Raw genomic sequence first — 26,113 nt, 5'->3', positions numbered from 1 at the left:
GCAGCAGGTTGGGTCGGACTCCACACTCCCTTGAGCACCCCTCGAAAGGAGTGCATCATGGAATGTCATGCACGGCCATGATTTCCCGTGATACGCTCGCGGTGAACACTGCCCCCTAGCGGGGCTAGCGATCTGCTATTCACTGCCCCGTAAAAGGGGATGTGGTACATCAACAGGCGGCGGGGGGCCGGAAAGCGACCTGTGATCCAACACATATCCCTGGAGCAAGTGCGATAGATAAGCTGTTTCACCTTTACTCACTGTTAGATTGATGGGTAAGTATTGAAAATGAGCCTACCTCACAGCATACTGTATTGTATATTAAATGGGACAGGGCAGGGTTGATCGTAGCAGGCAGTTTCCAGTAGTTGGATTTAGAAAAAGGGGCCATAGGTAGCAGATTAGATAAGAGAGATAGAACAGCAGGTGTGAGAAACCGCTTCACACACAGCTGTGAGGCTGTGGGATTCACTTGCAGGGTGAGTGGTTGAGGCAGATCCCAGATTAGATTGGATCGTGGATGACAGAAAAGGAGTTGAAGGAATATGGGAACCGAGTGTGTAAATGAGATTGAGATTAAGTGCCAGCACAGACTGGTTGGGCCTAATGGCCTTCTCAAATAAATTGATCTCAGGATGTGGGCATCACTGACAAGGCCAACATTTATTGTTCATTTTTACTTGCCCCGACAAGGAAATGGCGATCCGCCTTCTTGAACCAATGCAGTCTGTGTGGAATCCATACATGCTCCCTTGCTTTTTGCGGTATACATCAATGATTTAGACCTAAATGTAAGGGGTATGATTAAGAAGTTTACAGATGATGCTAAAATTGGCCGTGTGGTTGATAATGAAGAAAAAAGCTGTAGACTGCAGGAAGATATCAATCAACTGGTCAGGTGGGCAGAACAGTGGCAAATGGAATTCAATCCAGAGAAATGTGAGGTGATGTATTTGGGGAGGGCTAACAAGGCAAGGGAATACACATTAAATGGTAGGACACTGAGAAGAAAGGGACCTTGGAGTGCAGGTAGCAGGCCAGGTGGATAAGGTGGTTAAGAAGACATACGGAATACTTGTCTTTATTAGCCGAAGCATGGAATACAAGAGCAGGGAGGTTATGCATGAACTGTATAAAACACTAGTTAGGCCACAGCTAGAGTACTGCGTGCAGTTCTAGTCACCACATTACAGGAAAGATGTGATTGCACTGGAGAGGGTGCAGAGGAGATTTACGAGAATGTTGCCTGGACGGGAGAATTTTAGCTATGAGGAAAGATTGGAAAGGCTGGGTTTGTTTTCTTTGAAACAGAGGAGGCTGAGGGGAGACTTAATTGAGGTGTATAAAATGATAAGGGGCTTAGATATAGTGGATAGGAAGGACCTATTTCCCTTAACACAGGGGTCAACAACCAGGGGGCATAGATTTAAAGTAATTGGTGGAAGGATTTGAGGGGAAATGTCTTCACCCAGAGGGTGGTGGGGGTCTGGAACTCACTGCCTGAAAAGGTGGTAGAGGCAGAAACCTTCACCACATTTAAAAAGTACTCGGATGTGCACTTGAAGTGCCGTAACCTACAGGGCTACAGACCAAGAGCTGGAAAGTGGGATTAGGCTGGCTAGCTCTTGGTCAGCCGGCGCACACACGATGGGCTGAATGACCTCCTCCCGTGTTGTAAATTTCTATGATTCTACGAGAGGCAATTGTTGCATTATATGGAATCTAGAGCTCCTGTTCGAGAGGATTCATCCCCATACAGTGAGTACTAGGCTCTGTGCTGGTGTTGCCTGGGCCTGGGTTCTACATTAAACACTCTTGTTCCTTTCGCAGATTATTAACCTATTTGTGGCAGTAATTATGGACAACTTTGATTACCTGACACGTGATTGGTCCATTCTGGGCCCTCACCACCTGGATGAATTTAAGAGGATCTGGGCTGAGTATGACCCTGAGGCCAAGTAAGTGTGTTACGCACACACGTACACACACACGTACACACACACACGTACACACACACACACGTACACACACACACACGTACACACACACACACACGTACACACACACACACACACACACACACACAAATACTGTAACTGACACACACACACACTGTGTAACTCACACACACACACACACACACACACAAACTGTGAAACTGACACACACACACTGTGTAACTGACACACACGCACACACACTGTGTAACTGACACACAAACACAGGCACACACAGTGTAACTGACACACACACACACACACAGTGTAACTGACACACACACACACATACACTGTAAGTGACACACACACACACACACACTAACTGACACACACACTGTGTAACTCACACACACACACACAGTGTACATGACACACACAGACACACACACACAGTAACTGACTGACACACACACACAGTGTAAGTGACACACACACACACAGTGTAAGTGACACACACACACACTAAGTGACACACACACACACACAGTGTAACTGACACACACATACACACACAGTGTAACTGACACACACACACACACACAAAACAACTGTGTAACTGACACATACACACAAACACACACACACACACTGTGTAACTGACACACACACACACACACTGTGTAACTGACACATACACACAAACACACACACACACACACACACATTGTGTAACTGACATACACACACATTGTGTAACTGACACACACACAGTAACTGATACACACATATACACACACAGTGTAACTGACGCACACACTGTGTAACTGACACACATATACACACACAGTGTAACTGACACACACATACATACACACACACTGTAACTCGCGCACACACACACACACACACACACACACACTAACTGGCACACATACACACACACACACTTTGCAACTGACACCACACACACACACTGTAACTGACACCACACACACTCTGTAACTGGCACACACACACACACTGTGTAACTGACACACATATACACACATAGTGCAACTGACACACACACAGTAACTGACACACACACACTAACACACACACACAGTGTAACTGACACACACACACACACATACAAACACACACACACTAACTGACACACACACACACACACTCTGTAACTGACACACACACACACACAGTAACTGACACACATATACACATACACAGTGTAACTGACACACACACACTAACACACACTGTGTGTAACTGACACACACGCACACACAGTAATTGACTGACACACACACACATAGTGTAACTGACACACACACACACACACACACACACACTGTACCTGACACACACACGCACACACGCACACACACACTTTGTAACTGACACACATATACACACACACAGTGTAACTGACACACACACACAGGCACACACACACACACACACACTGTAACACACATACACAGAAACAGTGTAACTCACACACACACACACACACACACACACACACACACACACACACACACACGGTAACTGGCACACGTACAGACACACACACTCTGCAACTGACACCACACACACACACACACACTGTGTAACTGACACACATATACACACAGTTTAACTCTCTCACACACACACACACACACTAACACACACAGTGTAACTGACACTGTAACTCACACACACACATACAGTGTAACTGACACACACACAGAGACACACACTGTGTAACTGACACACACACACACTGTGTAACTGACACACAGGCACACACAGTGACTGATACACACACACACAGTGTAGCTGACACACACACAGACACACACACTGTGTAACTGACACACACACACACACAGTGTAACTGACACACTCACTCACTCACACACACACAGTGTAACTGACACACACACACACAGTGTAACTGACACACATACACACAGTGTAACTGACACACATACACACAGTGTAACTGACACACACACACACACAACACACACTAACTGATACACACACACAGTAACTGACACACACACACACACACTCTGCAACTGATACCACACACACACAGTGTAACTGACACACACATACTCTGTAACTGACACACACACACACTGTGTAACTGACACACACACAGTGACTGACACACACACACACAGTGTAACTGACACACACACACAGTGTAAGTGACACACACACACACACACTAACTGACACACACACACACACTGTGTAACTGACACACAGGCACACACAGTGTAACTGACACACAGGCACACACAGTGTAAGTGACACACACACACACACTGTGTAACTGACACACATGATACAAACACACACACACACACACGCACACACTAACTGACACACATATACACACACAGTGTAACTGACACACACACACACACAGTGTAACTGACACACACACACAGTGTAAGTGACACACACACACACACACACACTAACTGACACACACACACACTGTGTAACTGACACACAGGCACACACAGTGTAACTGACACACACACACACAGTGTAACTGACACACACACAGTGTAAGTGACACACACACACACACACACACTAACTGACACACACACACACACTGTGTAACTGACACACAGGCACACACAGTGTAACTGACACACAGGCACACACAGTGTAAGTGACACACACACACCACACACACACAGTGTAACTGACACACACATACACACACAGTGTAACTGACACACATACACACAGTGTAACTGACACACATACACACAGTGTAACTGACACACACACACACACACAACACACACTAACTGACACACACACACAGTAACTGACACACACACACACACTCTGCAACTGATACCACACACACACAGTGTAACTGACACACACATACTCTGTAACTGACACACACACACACTGTGTAACTGACACACACACAGTAACTGACACACAGGCACACAGTGACTGACACACACACACACACAGTGTAACTGACACACACACACAGTGTAAGTGACACACACACACACACACACACACACACACACACACACTAACTGACACACACACACACTGTGTAACTGACACACACACACACACACAGTGTAACTGACACACACACACACAGTGTAACTGACACACACACACAGTGTAAGTGACACACACACACACACACACACACACTAACTGACACACACACACACACTGTGTAACTGACACACACACACTGTGTAACTGACACACACACACAGTGTAACTGACACACACACACAGTGTAACTGACACACACACACTGTGTAACTGACACACACACTGTGTAACTGACACACACACACACACACACACACTGTGTAACTGACACACAGGCACACAGTGACTGACACACACACACACAGTGTAACTGACACACACACACACACAGTGTAAGTGACACACACACACACACACTGTGTAACTGACACACATGACACACACACACACACACACACGCACACACTAACTGACACACATATACACACACAGTGTAACTGACACACACATACACACACTGTGTAACTGACACACATACACACAGTGTAACTGACACACATACACACACACAGTGTAACTGACACACACACACACAACACACACTAACTGACACACACACACAGTGTGTAACTGACACACACACGCACACACAGTAATTGACTGACACACACACACACAGTGTAACTGACACACACACACATAGTGTAACTGACACACACACACACACACTACCTGACACACACACGCACACACACACACACTCAGTAACTGACACACATATACACACACACAGTGTAACTGACACACACAGGCACACACAGTAATTGACTGACACACAGTGTAACTGACACACACACACTAACACACACACACACACACGACCTGACACACACACACGCACACACACAGTGTAAGTGACACACACACACACACACACACACACACACACACACACACACAGTATAACTGACACACACACACACACACACATACACAGACACACTGTAACACACATACACAGACACACTGTAACTCACACACACACACACACACACACACGGTAACTGGCACACATACAGACACACACACTCTGCAAGTGACACCACACACACACACACACACTGTGTAACTGACACACATACACACAGTTTAACTCTCTCTCACACACACACACACACACACACACACACACACTAACACACACAGTGTAACTGACACAGTGTAACTCACACACACACATACAGTGTAACTGACACACACACTGTGTAACTGACACACACACACACTGTGTAACTGACACACACACACACTGTGTAACTGACACACACACACACTGTGTAACTGACACACACACTGTGTAACTGACACACACACACACAGTGTAACTGACACACACACACACAGTGTAACTGACACACACACACACACAGTGTAAGTGACACACACACACTGTGTAACTGACACACACACTGTGTAACTGACACACACACACACTGTGTAACTGACACACAGGCACACAGTGACTGACACACACACACACAGTGTAACTGACACACACATACAGTGTAACTGACACACACACACACACTGTGTAACTGACACACATGATACACAACACACACTAACTGACACACATGATACACAACACACACTAACTGACACACACACACTGTGTAACTGACACACACACGCACACACAGTAATTGACTGACACACACACACAGTGTAACTGACACACACACACACATAGTGTAACTGACACACACACACACACACTGTACCTGACACACACACGCACACACACACTGTGTAACTGACACACATATACACACAGTTTAACTCTCTCACACACACACACACACACACACTAACACACACAGTGTAACTGACACAGTGTAACTCACACACACACATACAGTGTAACTGACACACACACAGACACACACACTGTGTAACTGACACACACACACACACACACACACTGTGTAACTGACACACAGGCACACACAGTGACTGACACACACACACACAGTGTAACTGACACACACACAGACACAGTGTAACTGACACTCACTCACTCACTCACTCACACACAGTGTAACTGACACACACACACACTGTGTAACTGACACACATACACACAGTGTAACTGACACACATACACACAGTGTAACTGACACACACACACACAACACACACTAACTGACACACACACAGTAACTGACACACACACACACACACACTCTGCAACTGATACCACACACACACAGTGTAACTGACACACACATACTCTGTAACTGACACACACACACACTGTGTAACTGACGCACACACAGTAACTGACACACAGGCACACAGTGACTGACACACACACACACAGTGTAACTGACACACACACAGTGTAAGTGACACACACACACACACACACACACTAACTGACACACGCACACACACTGTGTAACTGACACACAGGCACACACAGTGTAACTGACACACACACACAGTGTAACTGACACACACACACAGTGTAAGTGACACACACACACACACACACACACATACACACACTAACTGACACACACACACACTGTGTAACTGACACACAGGCACACACAGTGTAACTGACACACAGGCACACACAGTGTAAGTGACACACACACACACACTGTGTAACTGACACACATGACACACACACACACACGCACGCACACACTAACTGACACACATATACACACACAGTGTAACTGACACACACAGTGTAAGTGACACACACACACCACACACACACAGTGTAACTGACACACATACACACAGTGTAACTAACACACACACACACAACACACACTAACTGACACACACACACAGTAACTGACACACACACACTCTGCAACTGATACCACACACACACAGTGTAACTGACACACACATACTCTGTAACTGACACACACACACACTGTGTAACTGACACACACACAGTAACTGACACACAGGCACACAGTGACTGACACACACACAGTGTAACTGACACACACACACAGTGTAAGTGACACACACACACACACACACACACACACATACTAACTGACACACACACACACTGTGTAACTGACACACAGGCACACACAGTGTAACTGACACACACACACACAACACACACTAACTGACACACACACAGTAACTGACACACACACACACACACACTCTGCAACTGATACCACACACACACAGTGTAACTGACACACACATACTCTGTAACTGACACACACACACACTGTGTAACTGACGCACACACAGTAACTGACACACAGGCACACAGTGACTGACACACACACACACAGTGTAACTGACACACACACACAGTGTAAGTGACACACACACACACACACACACTAACTGACACACGCACACACACTGTGTAACTGACACACAGGCACACACAGTGTAACTGACACACACACACAGTGTAACTGACACACACACACAGTGTAAGTGACACACACACACACACACACACATACACACACTAACTGACACACACACACACTGTGTAACTGACACACAGGCACACACAGTGTAACTGACACACAGGCACACACAGTGTAAGTGACACACACACACACACTGTGTAACTGACACACATGACACACACACACGCACGCACACACTAACTGACACACATATACACACACAGTGTAACTGACACACACAGTGTAAGTGACACACACACACCACACACACACAGTGTAACTGACACACATACACACAGTGTAACTAACACACACACACACAACACACACTAACTGACACACACACACAGTAACTGACACACACACACTCTGCAACTGATACCACACACACACAGTGTAACTGACACACACACACACTGTGTAACTGACACACACACAGTAACTGACACACAGGCACACAGTGACTGACACACACACAGTGTAACTGACACACACACACAGTGTAAGTGACACACACACACACACACACACACACACACACATACTAACTGACACACACACACACTGTGTAACTGACACACAGGCACACACAGTGTAACTGACACACACACACAGTGTAAGTGACACACACACACACACACACACTAACTGACACACGCACACACACTGTGTAACTGACACACAGGCACACACAGTGTAACTGACACACACACACAGTGTAAGTGACACACACACACACACACACACATACACACACTAACTGACACACACACACACTGTGTAACTGACACACAGGCACACACAGTGTAACTGACACACAGGCACACACAGTGTAAGTGACACACACACACACAACACACACTAACTGACACACACACAGTAACTGACACACACACACACACACACTCTGCAACTGATACCACACACACACAGTGTAACTGACACACACATACTCTGTAACTGACACACACACACACTGTGTAACTGACGCACACACAGTAACTGACACACAGGCACACAGTGACTGACACACACACACACAGTGTAACTGACACACACACACAGTGTAAGTGACACACACACACACACACACACTAACTGACACACGCACACACACTGTGTAACTGACACACAGGCACACACAGTGTAACTGACACACACACACAGTGTAACTGACACACACACACAGTGTAAGTGACACACACACACACACACACACATACACACACTAACTGACACACACACACACTGTGTAACTGACACACAGGCACACACAGTGTAACTGACACACAGGCACACACAGTGTAAGTGACACACACACACACACTGTGTAACTGACACACATGACACACACACACGCACGCACACACTAACTGACACACATATACACACACAGTGTAACTGACACACACAGTGTAAGTGACACACACACACCACACACACACAGTGTAACTGACACACATACACACAGTGTAACTAACACACACACACACAACACACACTAACTGACACACACACACAGTAACTGACACACACACACTCTGCAACTGATACCACACACACACAGTGTAACTGACACACACACACACTGTGTAACTGACACACACACAGTAACTGACACACAGGCACACAGTGACTGACACACACACAGTGTAACTGACACACACACACAGTGTAAGTGACACACACACACACACACACACACACACACACACATACTAACTGACACACACACACACTGTGTAACTGACACACAGGCACACACAGTGTAACTGACACACACACACAGTGTAAGTGACACACACACACACACACACACTAACTGACACACGCACACACACTGTGTAACTGACACACAGGCACACACAGTGTAACTGACACACACACACAGTGTAACTGACACACACACACAGTGTAAGTGACACACACACACACACACACACATACACACACTAACTGACACACACACACACTGTGTAACTGACACACAGGCACACACAGTGTAACTGACACACAGGCACACACAGTGTAAGTGACACACACACACACACTGTGTAACTGACACACATGACACACACACACGCACGCACACACTAACTGACACACATATACACACACAGTGTAACTGACACACACAGTGTAAGTGACACACACACACCACACACACACAGTGTAACTGACACACATACACACAGTGTAACTAACACACACACACACAACACACACTAACTGACACACACACACAGTAACTGACACACACACACTCTGCAACTGATACCACACACACACAGTGTAACTGACACACACACACACTGTGTAACTGACACACACACAGTAACTGACACACAGGCACACAGTGACTGACACACACACAGTGTAACTGACACACACACACAGTGTAAGTGACACACACACACACACACACACACACACACATACTAACTGACACACACACACACTGTGTAACTGACACACAGGCACACACAGTGTAACTGACACACACACACACAGTGTAACTGACACACACACAGTGTAAGTGACACACACACACACACACACACTGTGTAACTGACACACACACACAGTGTAACTGACACACACACTGTGTAACTGACACACACACACACACTGTGTAACTGACACACAGGCACACAGTGACTGACACACACACACACAGTGTAACTGACACACACACACAGTGTAAGTGACACACACACACACACACTGTGTAACTGACACACATGACACGCACACACACACACACACGCACACACTAACTGACACACATATACACACACAGTGTAACTGACACACACACACACACAGTGTAAGTGACACACACACACCACACACACACAGTGTAACTGACACACACATACACACACTGTGTAACTGACACACATACACACAGTGTAACTGACACACATACACACACACAGTGTAACTGACACACACACACACACACCACACACTAACTGACACACACACACAGTGTGTAACTGACACACACACGCACGCACAGTAATTGACTGACACACGCACACAGTGTAACTGACACACACACACATAGTGTAACTGACACACACACACACACTACCTGACACACACACGCACACACACACACACTCAGTAACTGACACACATATACACACACACAGTGTAACTGACACACACACACAGGCACACACAGTAATTGACTGACACACACAGTGTAACTGACACACACACACTAACACACACACACACACACGACCTGACACACACACACACACACACACACAGTGTAAGTGACACACACACACACACACAGTATAACTGACACACACACACACACATACACAGACACACTGTAACACACATACACAGACACACTGTAACTCACACACACACTCACACACACACACACACGGTAACTGGCACACATACAGACACACACACTCTGCAACTGACACCACACACACACACACACACACACTGTGTAACTGACACACATATACACACAGTTTAACTCTCTCACACACACACACACACACACACACACACACTAACACACACAGTGTAACTGACACAGTGTAACTCACACACACACATACAGTGTAACTGACACACACACAGACACACACACTGTGTAACTGACACACACACACACAGTGTAAGTGACACACACACTGTGTAACTGACACACACACTGTGTAACTGACACACACACACACTGTGTAACTGACACACAGGCACACAGTGACTGACACACACACACAGTGTAACTGACACACACATACAGTGTAACTGACACACACTGTGTAACTGACACACATGACACACAACACACACTAACTGACACACACACACAGTGTGTAACTGACACACACGCACACACAGTAATTGACTGACACACACACACAGTGTAACTGACACACACACACATAGTGTAACTGACACACACACACACTGTACCTGACACACACACGCACACACACACTCACTCAGTAACTGACACACATATACACACACACAGTGTAATTGACACACACACACACAGGCACACACAGTAATTGACTGACACACACAATGTAACTGACACACACACACTAACACACACACACACACACACACGACCTGACACACACACACACACACACAGTGTAAGTCACACACACACACACACACACACACACACACACACAGTATAACTGACACACACACACACACACACATACACAGACACACTGTAACACACATACACAGACACACTGTAACTCACACACACACACACACACACACACACACACACACACACACGGTAACTGGCACACATACAGACACACACACTCTGCAAGTGACACCACACACACACACACACACACACTGTGTAACTGACACACATATACACACAGTTTAACTCTCTCACACACACACACACACACACACACACACACTAACACACACAGTGTAACTGACACAGTGTAACTCACACACACACATACAGTGTAACAGACACACACACACACACACACACTGTGTAACTGACACACAGGCACACACAGTGACTGACACACACACACACATTGTAACTGACACACACACACACACACACACACTGTAACTGACACACACACACACTGTAACTGACACACACACACATCGTGTAACTGACACACATATACACACACACAGTGTAACTGACACACACACACAGGCACACACAGTAATTGACTGACACACACACACATAGTGTAACTGACACACACACATAGTGTAACTGACACACACACACATGACCTGACACACACACACACAGTAAGTGACACACACACACACAGTAAGTGACACACACACAGTGTAACTGACACACACTGTGTAACGGGCACACACACACACACACTGTGTAACTGACACACAGGCACACAGTGACTGACACACACACACACAGTGTAAGTGACACACACACACAGTGTAAGTGACACACACACACACACACTGTGTAACTGACACACATGACACGCACACACACACACACGCACACTAACTGACACACATATACACACACAGTGTAACTGACACACACACACACACAGTGTAAGTGACACACACACACCACACACACACAGTGTAACTGACACACACATACACACACTGTGTAACTGACACACATACACACAGTGTAACTGACACACATACACACACACAGTGTAACTGACACACACACACACACACCACACACTAACTGACACACACACACAGTGTGTAACTGACACACACGCACGCACAGTAATTGACTGACACACACACACAGTGTAACTGACACACACACACATAGTGTAACTGACACACACACACACACACACACTACCTGACACACACACGCACACACACACACAGTAACTGACACACATATACACACACACAGTGTAACTGACACACACACACAGGCACACACAGTAATTGACTGACACACACAGTGTAACTGACACACACACACTAACACACACACACACACACGACCTGACACACACACACACACACAGTGTAAGTGACACACACACACACACACACACACACAGTATAACTGACACACACACACACACACATACACAGACACACTGTAACACACATACACAGACACACTGTAACTCACACACACACACACACACACACACACACACACGGTAACTGGCACACATACAGACACACACACTCTGCAACTGACACCACACACACACACTGTGTAACTGACACACATATACACACAGTTTAACTCTCTCACACACACACACACACACACACACACACTAACACACACAGTGTAACTGACACAGTGTAACTCACACACACACATACAGTGTAACTGACACACACACAGACACACACACTGTGTAACTGACACACACACACACAGTGTAAGTGACACACACACACTGTGTAACTGACACACACACTGTGTAACTGACACACACACTGTGTAACTGACACACACACACACACTGTGTAACTGACACACAGGCACACAGTGACTGACACACACACACAGTGTAACTGACACACACATACAGTGTAACTGACACACACACACACTGTGTAACTGACACACATGACACACAACACACACTAACTGACACACACACAGTGTGTAACTGACACACACGCACACACAGTAATTGACTGACACACACACACAGTGTAACTGACACACACACACATAGTGTAACTGACACACACACACACACACTGTACCTGACACACACACGCACACACACACTCACTCAGTAACTGACACACATATACACACACACAGTGTAACTGACACACACACACACAGGCACACACAGTAATTGACTGACACACACAATGTAACTGACACACACACACACACACACACACACACACACACACACAGTATAACTGACACACACACACACACACATACACAGACACACTGTAACACACATACACAGACACACTGTAACTCACACACACACACACACACACACACACACACACACACACACACACGGTAACTGGCACACATACAGACACACACACTCTGCAAGTGACACCACACACACACACACACACACTGTGTAACTGACACACATATACACACAGTTTAACTCTCTCACACACACACACACACACACACACACACACACACTAACACACACAGTGTAACTGACACAGTGTAACTCACACACACACATACAGTGTAACAGACACACACACACACACACACTGTGTAACTGACACACAGGCACACACAGTGACTGACACACACACACACATTGTAACTGACACACACACACACTCACTGACACACACACACACACACACTCACTGACACACACACACACAGTGAAACTGACACACACACACACACTGTGTAACTGACACACATACACACAGTGTAACTGACACACACACACACACACACACACAACACACACTAACTGACACACACACACAGTAACTGACACACACACACACACACACACACACACTCTGCAACAGATACCACACACACACAGTGTAACTGACACACACATACTCTGTAACTGACACACACACACTGTGTAACTGACACACACACAGTAACTGACACACAGGCACACAGTGACTGACACACACACACACAGTGTAACTGACACACACACAGTGTAAGTGACACACACACACACACTAACTGACACACACACACACACACTAACTGACACACACACTGTGTAACTGACACACAGGCACACACAGTGTAACTGACACACACACACACAGTGTAACTGACACACACACACTGTGTAACTGACACATTGTGTAACTGACACACACACACACACACTGTGTAACTGACACACAGGCACACACAGTGACTGACACACACACACACAGTGTAACTGACACACACACACACACACACACACTTTGTAACTGACACACATATACACACACCGTGTAACTGACACACACACACAGGCACACACAGTAATTGACTGACACACACAGTGTAAGTGACACACACACACTAACACACACACACACGACCTGACACACACACACACACACACAGTGTAAGTGACACACACACACACACACACACACACACACACACACACACACAGTAACTGACACACACACACAGTAACTGACACACACATACACACACTGTGTAACTGACACACATACACACACTGTGTAACTGACACACATACACACACACAGTGTAACTGACACACACACAACACACACTAACTGACACACACAGTGTGTAACTGACACACACACGCAAACACAGTAATTGACTGACACACACACACATAGTGTAACTGACACACACACGCACACACACACTCACTCAGTAACTGACACACATATACACACACACAGTGTAACTGACACACACACACACACAGGCACACACAGTAATTGACTGACACACACAATGTAACTGACACACACACACTAACACACACACACACACACACACGACCTGACACACACACACACACACACAGTGTAAGTCACACACACACACACACACACACACACACACACACACACACACAGTATAACTGACACACACACACACACATACACAGACACACTGTAACACACATACACAGACACACTGTAACTCTCACACACACACACACACACACACACACACACACACGGTAACTGGCACACATACAGACACACACACTCTGCAAGTGACACCACACACACACACACACACACACTGTGTAACTGACACACATATACACACAGTTTAACTCTCTCTCACACACACACACACACACTAACACACACAGTGTAACTGACACAGTGTAACTCACACACACACATACAGTGTAACAGACACACACACACACACACTGTGTAACTGACACACAGGCACACACAGTGACTGACACACACACACACATTGTAACTGACACACACACACACACACTCACTGACACACACACACACACACTCACTGACACACACACACACAGTGAAACTGACACACACACACACACTGTGTAACTGACACACATACACACAGTGTAACTGACACACACACACACACACACAACACACACTAACTGACACACACACACACACACACACACTCTGCAACAGATACCACACACACACAGTGTAACTGACACACACATACTCTGTAACTGACACACACACACTGTGTAACTGACACACACACAGTAACGGACACACAGGCACACAGTGACACACACACACACAGTGTAAGTGACACACACACACACACACACACACTAACTGACACACACACACACTAACTGACACACACACTGTGTAACTGACACACAGGCACACACAGTGTAACTGACACACACACACACAGTGTAACTGACACACACACACTGTGTAACTGACACATTGTGTAACTGACACACACACACACACTGTGTAACTGACACACAGGCACACACAGTGACTGACACACACACACACAGTGTAACTGACACACACACACACACACACACACACACACACTTTGTAACTGACACACATATACACACACCGTGTAACTGACACACACACACAGGCACACACAGTAATTGACTGACACACACAGTGTAAGTGACACACACACACTAACACACACACACACGACCTGACACACACACACACACACACACACACAGTGTAAGTGACACACACACACACACACACACACACACACACACACACACAGTAACTGACACACACACACACGTAACTGACACACACATACACACACTGTGTAACTGACACACATACACACACACAGTGTAACTGACACACACACAACACACACTAACTGACACACACACACAGTGTGTAACTGACACACACACGCAAACACAGTAATTGACTGACACACACACACATAGTGTAACTGACACACACATACACTGTGTGACTGACACACACATGTACTGTGTAACTCTCACATACACATGCATACTCCCATACACACGAACCGACACACACACACCGACACACACACACACACACACAGTAACACGCACGCACACGCACACTAAATCTCACACACACACTGTGTAACTGACACACACATGCACTGTGTAACTCTCACACACACATGCATACTCCCATACACACGAACCGACACACACACACCGACACACACACACACACACACACACACACAGTAACACGCACGCACACGCACACTAACTCTCACACACACACTGTGTAACTGACACATATACACACACAGTGTAACTGACATACACACAGTAACTGAAACACACTAACACACACACAGTGTAACTGACAGTGTAATTCACATACACACAGTGTAACTGACACACACTGTGTAACTGATACACACACATACAAACACACACACACTGTAACTGACACACACACACACTGTAACTGACACACACACACATCGTGTAACTGACACACATATACACACACACAGTGTAACTGACACACACACACAGGCACACACAGTAATTGACTGACACACACACACATAGTGTAACTGACACACACACATAGTGTAACTGACACACACACACAGTGTAACTGACACACACACACATGACCTGACACACACACACACAGTAAGTGACACACACACACAGTAAGTGACACACACACACAGTGTAACTGACACACACTGTGTAACGGGCACACACATACACACACTGTGTAACTGACACACATACACACACACTGTGTTACTGACACACACACACACAGTGTAACTGACAGTGTAACTCACACACACACACATACACACAGTGTAACTGACACACACTGTGTAACTGATACACACACATACAAACACACACACACTGTAACTGACACACACACACACACTCTGTAACTGACACACACACACACACTTTGTAACTGACACACATATACACACACACAGTGTAACTGACACACACACACAGGCACACACAGTAATTGACTGACACACACACACACAGTATAACTGACACACACACACACACACACGACCTGGCACACACACACACACACACAGTAAGTGACACACACACACAGTGTAACTGACACACACTTACACACACTGTGTAACTGGCACACACATACACACACTGTGTAACTGACACACATACACAAACACTGTGTTACTGACACACACACACAGTGTAACTGACACACACACACACAGTGTAACTGACACACACACACACAGTGTAACTGACACACACACACACAGTGTAACTGACAGTGTAACTCACACACACATACACACAGTGTAACTGACACACACACACACACACGACCTGACACACACACACACACAAACAGTAAGTGACACACACACACAGTGTAACTGACACACACTTACACACACTGTGTAACGGGCACACACATACACACACTGTGTAACTGATACACACACATACAAAGACACACACTCTGTAACTGACACACACACACTCTAACTGACACACACACACTCACAAACACACACACACAGTGTAACTGACACACATATACACACACACAGTGTAACTGACACACACAGGCACACACAGTAATTGACTGACACACACACACATTATAACTGACACACACACACACTCTGTAACTGACACACACACACACTTTGTAACTGACACACATATACACACACACAGTGTAACTGGCACACACACACACAGTAAGTGACACACACACACAGTGTAACTGACACACACATACACACACTGTGTAACTGACACACATACACACACACACACAAACTGACACACACACAAACTGACACACACAGTAACTGACACACAGTGTAACTGACACACACACACACCAACTGACACGCACACATGCACTGTGTAAGTGACACACACACATGCTCTGTGTAACTCACACACACTCACACACTAACTGACACACACACAAAGTGTAACTGACACACACTGTGTAACTGATACACACACATACAAACACACACATACTGTAACTGACACGCACACATGCACTGTGTAAGTGACACACACACACATGCTCTGTGTAACTTACACACACTCACACACTAACTCTGACACACACACTCACACACACACACACAGTAACACACACGCACACTAACTCACACACACACTGTGTAACTCGCACACACACACACGCACACACACGCACATACACACACCCCCACACACTATGTAACTGACACGCACATACACACACACTGTGTACCTGACACACACACTCAAACACACTCAAAAACACACACACACATTGTAACTGACACACACACAAACACACACACACTGTAACTGACACACACACACAGACACTCACAAACTGACACACACTCACAAACTGACACACACTCACAAACTGACACACACACACAAACTGACACACACACACACAAACTGACACACACACACACAAACTGACACACACACACACAAACTGACACACACACACACAAACTGACACACACACACTCACAAACTGACACACACTAACTGACACACAAACATGCACTGTAACTGACACACACACACACACACACACTAACTGACCTCACACGCACAGACACTAACTGACACACGCACAGACACACATGCACACATTAACTGACACGCACACACGCGCTGTGTAACTGACACGCACACAAACTGACACACACGCACACAAACTGACACACACACACACAAACTGACACACACACTCACAAACTGACACACACACTCACAAACTGACACACACACTAACTGACAAACACGCACTGTGTAACTGACACACACACACACACACACACACACACACACACACACACACACACGCACACACACAAACTGACACACGCACACACAAACTGACACACACACACACTAACTGACACGCACACACGCGCTGTGCAACTGATACGCACACACACACTGTAACTGACACACACAAACACACTGTAACTGACACACACACACTAACTGACACACACACACACACACACTGTGACTGACACACACACACTGAGTAACTGACACACACATGCACTGTGTAACTCTCTCACACACATACATACCCACATACACACGAACCCACTCACACACACACACACACACACACACACACACACACACACACACACACTCTAACTCTCACACACACTGTGTAACTCACACACGCACTGTAACTGATGTGCACACACGCACACTGTGTAACTGACACACACACAAAATAACACACACACACACACTGTGTAACTGACACACACTAACTGACACACGCACAGTAATTGACACACAGTGTAGTATGCACGCACGCATACACGCACTGTGTAACTGACGCACACACACGCACTGTGTAACTGACACACACACAGACACACTGAGTAACTGACACACACACACAAACTGACACACACACACACTAACTGACACGCACACACGCACTGTGTAAGTGACACACACACACATGCTCTGTGTAACTCACACACACTCACACACTAACTGACACACACACACACGCACTGTGTAACTGACACACACACACACGCACTGTGTAACTGACACACACACACACACACTAACTCTGACACACACACTCACACAGTGTAACTCACACGCACGCACACGCACACTAACTCTCACACACACACTGTGTAACTCGCACACACACACACTGTGTAACTGACAAACACACGCACATACACACACCCCCACACACTGTGTAACTGACACGCACATGCACACACACTGTGTACCTGACATGCACACACACTGTGTACCTGACACACACACTCAAACACACACACACACACACACATTGTAACTGACACACACACAAACACACACACTGTAACTGACACACACATGCATACTCCCATACACACGAACCGACACACACACCGACACACACACACACACACACACACACACACACACACACAGTAACACGCACGCACACGCACACTAACTCTCACGCACACTAACTCTCACACACACACTGTGTAACTGACACACACACACACACACACACACAGTGTAACTGACACATATACACACACAATGTAACTGACAGACACACAGTAACTGAAACACACACACACATACAAACACACACACACTGTAACTGACACACACACACACTCTGTAACTGACACACACACACACACACACATCGTGTAACTGACACACACACACACACACACTGTACCTGACACACACACACACACACACACACACACACACACACACACAGTAATTGACTGACGCACACACACATAGTGTAACTGACACACACACACACACGACCTGACACACACACACACACACACACACAGTGTAACTGACACACACTTACACACACTGTGTAACTGGCACACACTTACACACACTGTGTAACTGGCACACACTTACACACACTGTGTAACTGGCACACACATACACACACTGTGTAACTGGCACACATACACAAACACTGTGTTACTGACACACACACACAGTGTAACTGACACACACACACAGTGTAACTGACACACACACACTCTGTAACTGACACACACACACTCACACACACACACTCACACACACACACAGTGTAACTGACACACATATACACATACACAGTGTAACTGACACACAGTGTAACACACACTGTGTGTAACTGACACACATATACACACACACAGTGTAACTGACACACACGCACACAGGCACACACAGTAATTGACGGACACACACACACATAGTACAACTGACACACACACACACACACACACACTCTGTAACTGACACACACACACACACACACACACACACACTTTGTAACTGACACACATATACACACAGTGTAACTGGCACACACACACACAGGCACACACAGTAATTGACTGACACACACATAGTGTAACTGACACACACACACACACGACCTCACACACACACACACACACACACACACAGTAAGTGACACACACACACAGTGTAACTGACGCACACACAGTAATTGACTGACACACACACACACACACACACACACACACACACTAAGTGACACACACACACAGTGGAACTGACACACACTTACACACACTGTTACTGACACACACACACACACAGTGTAACTGACACAAACACACACACACACACACACACACACACACTGCAACTGACACCACACACAGTGTAACTGACACACACACACACTCTGTAACTGACACACACACTCTCTCTCTCACACACACACACACACTCACACACACAGTGTAACTGACACACATATACACATACACAGTGAGACTCCAGGATGGTATGTTGCCTCCCTGGTGCAAGGGTCAAGGATGTCTCGGAGCGGGTGGAGGACATTCTAAAAAGGGAGGGAGAACAGCCAGTTGTCGTGGTGCACGTTGGTACCAATGACATAGGTAAAAAAAGGGATGAGTTCCTACGAAATGAATTTAAGGAGCTAGGAGCTAAATTAAAAAGTAGGACCTCAAAAGTAGTAATCTCGGGATTGCTACCAGTGCCACGTGCTAGTCAGAGTAGGAATCGCAGGATAGCTCAGATGAATACGTGGCTTGAGCAATGGTGCAGCAGGGAGGGATTCAAATTCCTGGGGCATTGGAACCGGTTCTGGGGGAGGTGGGACCAGTACAATCCGGACGGTCTGCACCTGGGCAGAATCGGAACCAATGTCCTCGGGGGAGTGTTTGCTAGTGCTGTTGGGGAGGAGTTAAACTAATATGGCAGGGGGATGGGAACCAATGCAGGGAGATAGAGGGAAACAAAAAGGAGGCAAAAACAAAAGACAGAAAGGAGATGAGGAAAAGTGGAGGGCAGAGAAACCCAAGGCAAAGAACAAAAAGGGCCATTGTACAGCAAAATTCTAAAAGGACAGAGGGTGTTAAAAAAACAAGCCTAAAGGCTTTGTGTCTTAATGCAAGGAGTATCCGCAATAAGGTGGATGAATTAACTGTGCAAATAGATGTTAACAAATATGATGTGATTGGGATTACGGAGACGTGGCTCCAGGATGAGCAGGGCTGGGAACTCAACATCCAAGGGTATTCAACATTCAGGAAGGATAGAATAAAAGGAAAAGGAGGTGGGGTAGCATTGCTGGTTAAGGAGGAGATTAAGGCAATAGTTAGGAAGGACATTAGCTTGGATGATGTGGAATCTATATGGGTAGAGCTGCAGAACACCAAAGGGCAAAAAACGTAAGTGGGAGTTGTGTACAGACCTCCAAACAGTAGTAGTGATGTTGGGGAGGGCATCAAACAGGAAATTAGGGGTGCGTGCAATAAAGGTGCAGCAGTTATAATGGGTGACTTTAATATGCACATAGATTGGGCTAACCAAACTGGAAGCAATACGGTGGAGGAGGATTTTCTGGAGTGCATAAGGGATGGTTTTTTAGACCAATATGTCGAGGAACCAACTAGGGGGGAGGCCATCTTAGACTGGGTGTTATGTAATGAGAAAGGATTAATTAGCAATCTCGTTGTGCGAGGCCCCTTGGGGAAGAGTGACCATAATATGGTGGAATTCTGCATTAGGATGGAGAATGAAACAGTTAATTCAGAGACCATGGTCCAGAACTTAAAGAAGGCTAACTTTGAAGGTATGAGGCGTGAATTGGCTGAGATGGATTGGCGAATGATTTTGACTGTGGATGGGCAATGGCAGACATTTAGAGACCGCATGGATGAACTACAACAATTGTACATTCCTGTCTGGCATAGAAATAAAAAAGGGAAGGTGGCTCAACCGTGGCTATCAAGGGAAATCAGGGATAGTATTAAAGCCAAGGAAGTGGCATACAAATTGGCCAGAAATAGCAGCGAACCTGGGGACTGGGAGAAATTTAGAACTCAGCAGAGGAGGACAAAGGGTTTGATTAGGGCAGGGAAAATGGAGTATGAGAAGAAGCTTGCAGGGAACATTAAGACGGATTGCAAAAGTTTCTATAGATATGTAAAGAGAAAAAGGTTAGTAAAGACAAATGTAGGTCCCCTGCAGTCAGAATCAGGGGAAGTCATAACGGAGAACAAAGAAATGGCGGACCAATTGAACAAGTACTTTGGTTCGGTATTCACGAAGGAGGACACGAACAACCTTCCGGTTATAAAAGGGGTCGGGGGGTCTAGTAAGGAGGAGGAACTGAGGGAAATCCTTATTAGCCGGGAAATTGTGTTGGGGAAATTGATGGGATTGAAGGCCGATAAATCCCCAGGGCCTGATGGACTGCATCCCAGAGTACTTAAGGAGGTGGCCTTGGAAATAGTGGATGCGTTGACAGTCATTTTCCAACATTCCATTGACTCTGGATCAGTTCCTATGGAGTGGAGGGTAGCCAATGTAATGTAACCCCACTTTTTAAAAAAGGAGGGAGAGAGAAAACAGGGAATTATAGACCGGTCAGCCTGACATCGGTAGTGGGTAAAATGATGGAATCAATTATTAAGGATGTCATAGCAGTGCATTTGGAAAGAGGTGACATGATAGGTCCAAGTCAGCATGGATTTGTGAAAGAGAAATCATGCTTGACAAATCTTCTGGAATTTTTTGAGGATGTTTCCAGTAGAGTGGATAAGGGAGAACCAGTTGATGTGGTATATTTGGACTTTCAGAAGGCGTTCGACAAGGTCCCACACAAGAGATTGATGTGCAAAGTTAGAGCACATGGGATTGGGGGTAGTGTACTGACATGGATTGAGAACTGGTTGTCAGACAGGAAGCAAAGAGTAGGAGTAAATGGGTACTTTTCAGAATGGCAGGCAGTGACTAGTGGGGTACCGCAAGGTTCTGTGCTGGGGCCCCAGCTGTTTACACTGTACATTAATGATTTAGATGAGGGGATTAAATGTAGTATCTCCAAATTTGCGGATGACACTAAGTTGGGTGGCAGTGTGAGCTGCGAGGAGGATGCTGTGAGGCTGAAGAGCGACTTGGATAGGTTAGGTGAGTGGGCAAATGCATGGCAGATGAAGTATAATGTGGATAAATGTGAGGTTATCCACTTTGGTGGTAAAAACAGAGAGACAGACTATTATCTGAATGGTGACAGATTAGGAAAAGGGGAGGTGCAAAGAGACCTGGGTGTCATGGTACATCAGTCATTGAAGGTTGGCATGCAGGTGCAGCAGGCGGTTAAGAAAGCAAATGGCATGTTGGCCTTCATAGCAAGGGGATTTGAGTACAG

General features: G+C 46.0%; 1 protein-coding gene across 3 annotated transcripts in view; it reads left to right on the top strand.

The window, feature by feature from the left end:
- Positions 1–26,113, top strand: part of LOC139254473 (voltage-dependent L-type calcium channel subunit alpha-1S-like) — a 163,535-nt gene that overhangs the window by 19,979 nt on the left and 117,443 nt on the right. For all 3 annotated transcript variants that reach the window (XM_070873694.1, XM_070873693.1, XM_070873692.1), the window contains one exon: positions 1,831–1,958. In XM_070873694.1, coding sequence (XP_070729795.1) covers positions 1,831–1,958 — 128 coding nt within the window. The remainder of the gene's footprint in view (positions 1–1,830; positions 1,959–26,113) is intronic.

Source organism: Pristiophorus japonicus, unplaced genomic scaffold (assembly GCF_044704955.1).
Source record: "Pristiophorus japonicus isolate sPriJap1 unplaced genomic scaffold, sPriJap1.hap1 HAP1_SCAFFOLD_547, whole genome shotgun sequence".
In the NCBI taxonomy this organism is placed as follows: domain Eukaryota; kingdom Metazoa; phylum Chordata; class Chondrichthyes; family Pristiophoridae; genus Pristiophorus; species Pristiophorus japonicus.
This window is presented reverse-complemented; position numbering and strand designations above follow the sequence as displayed.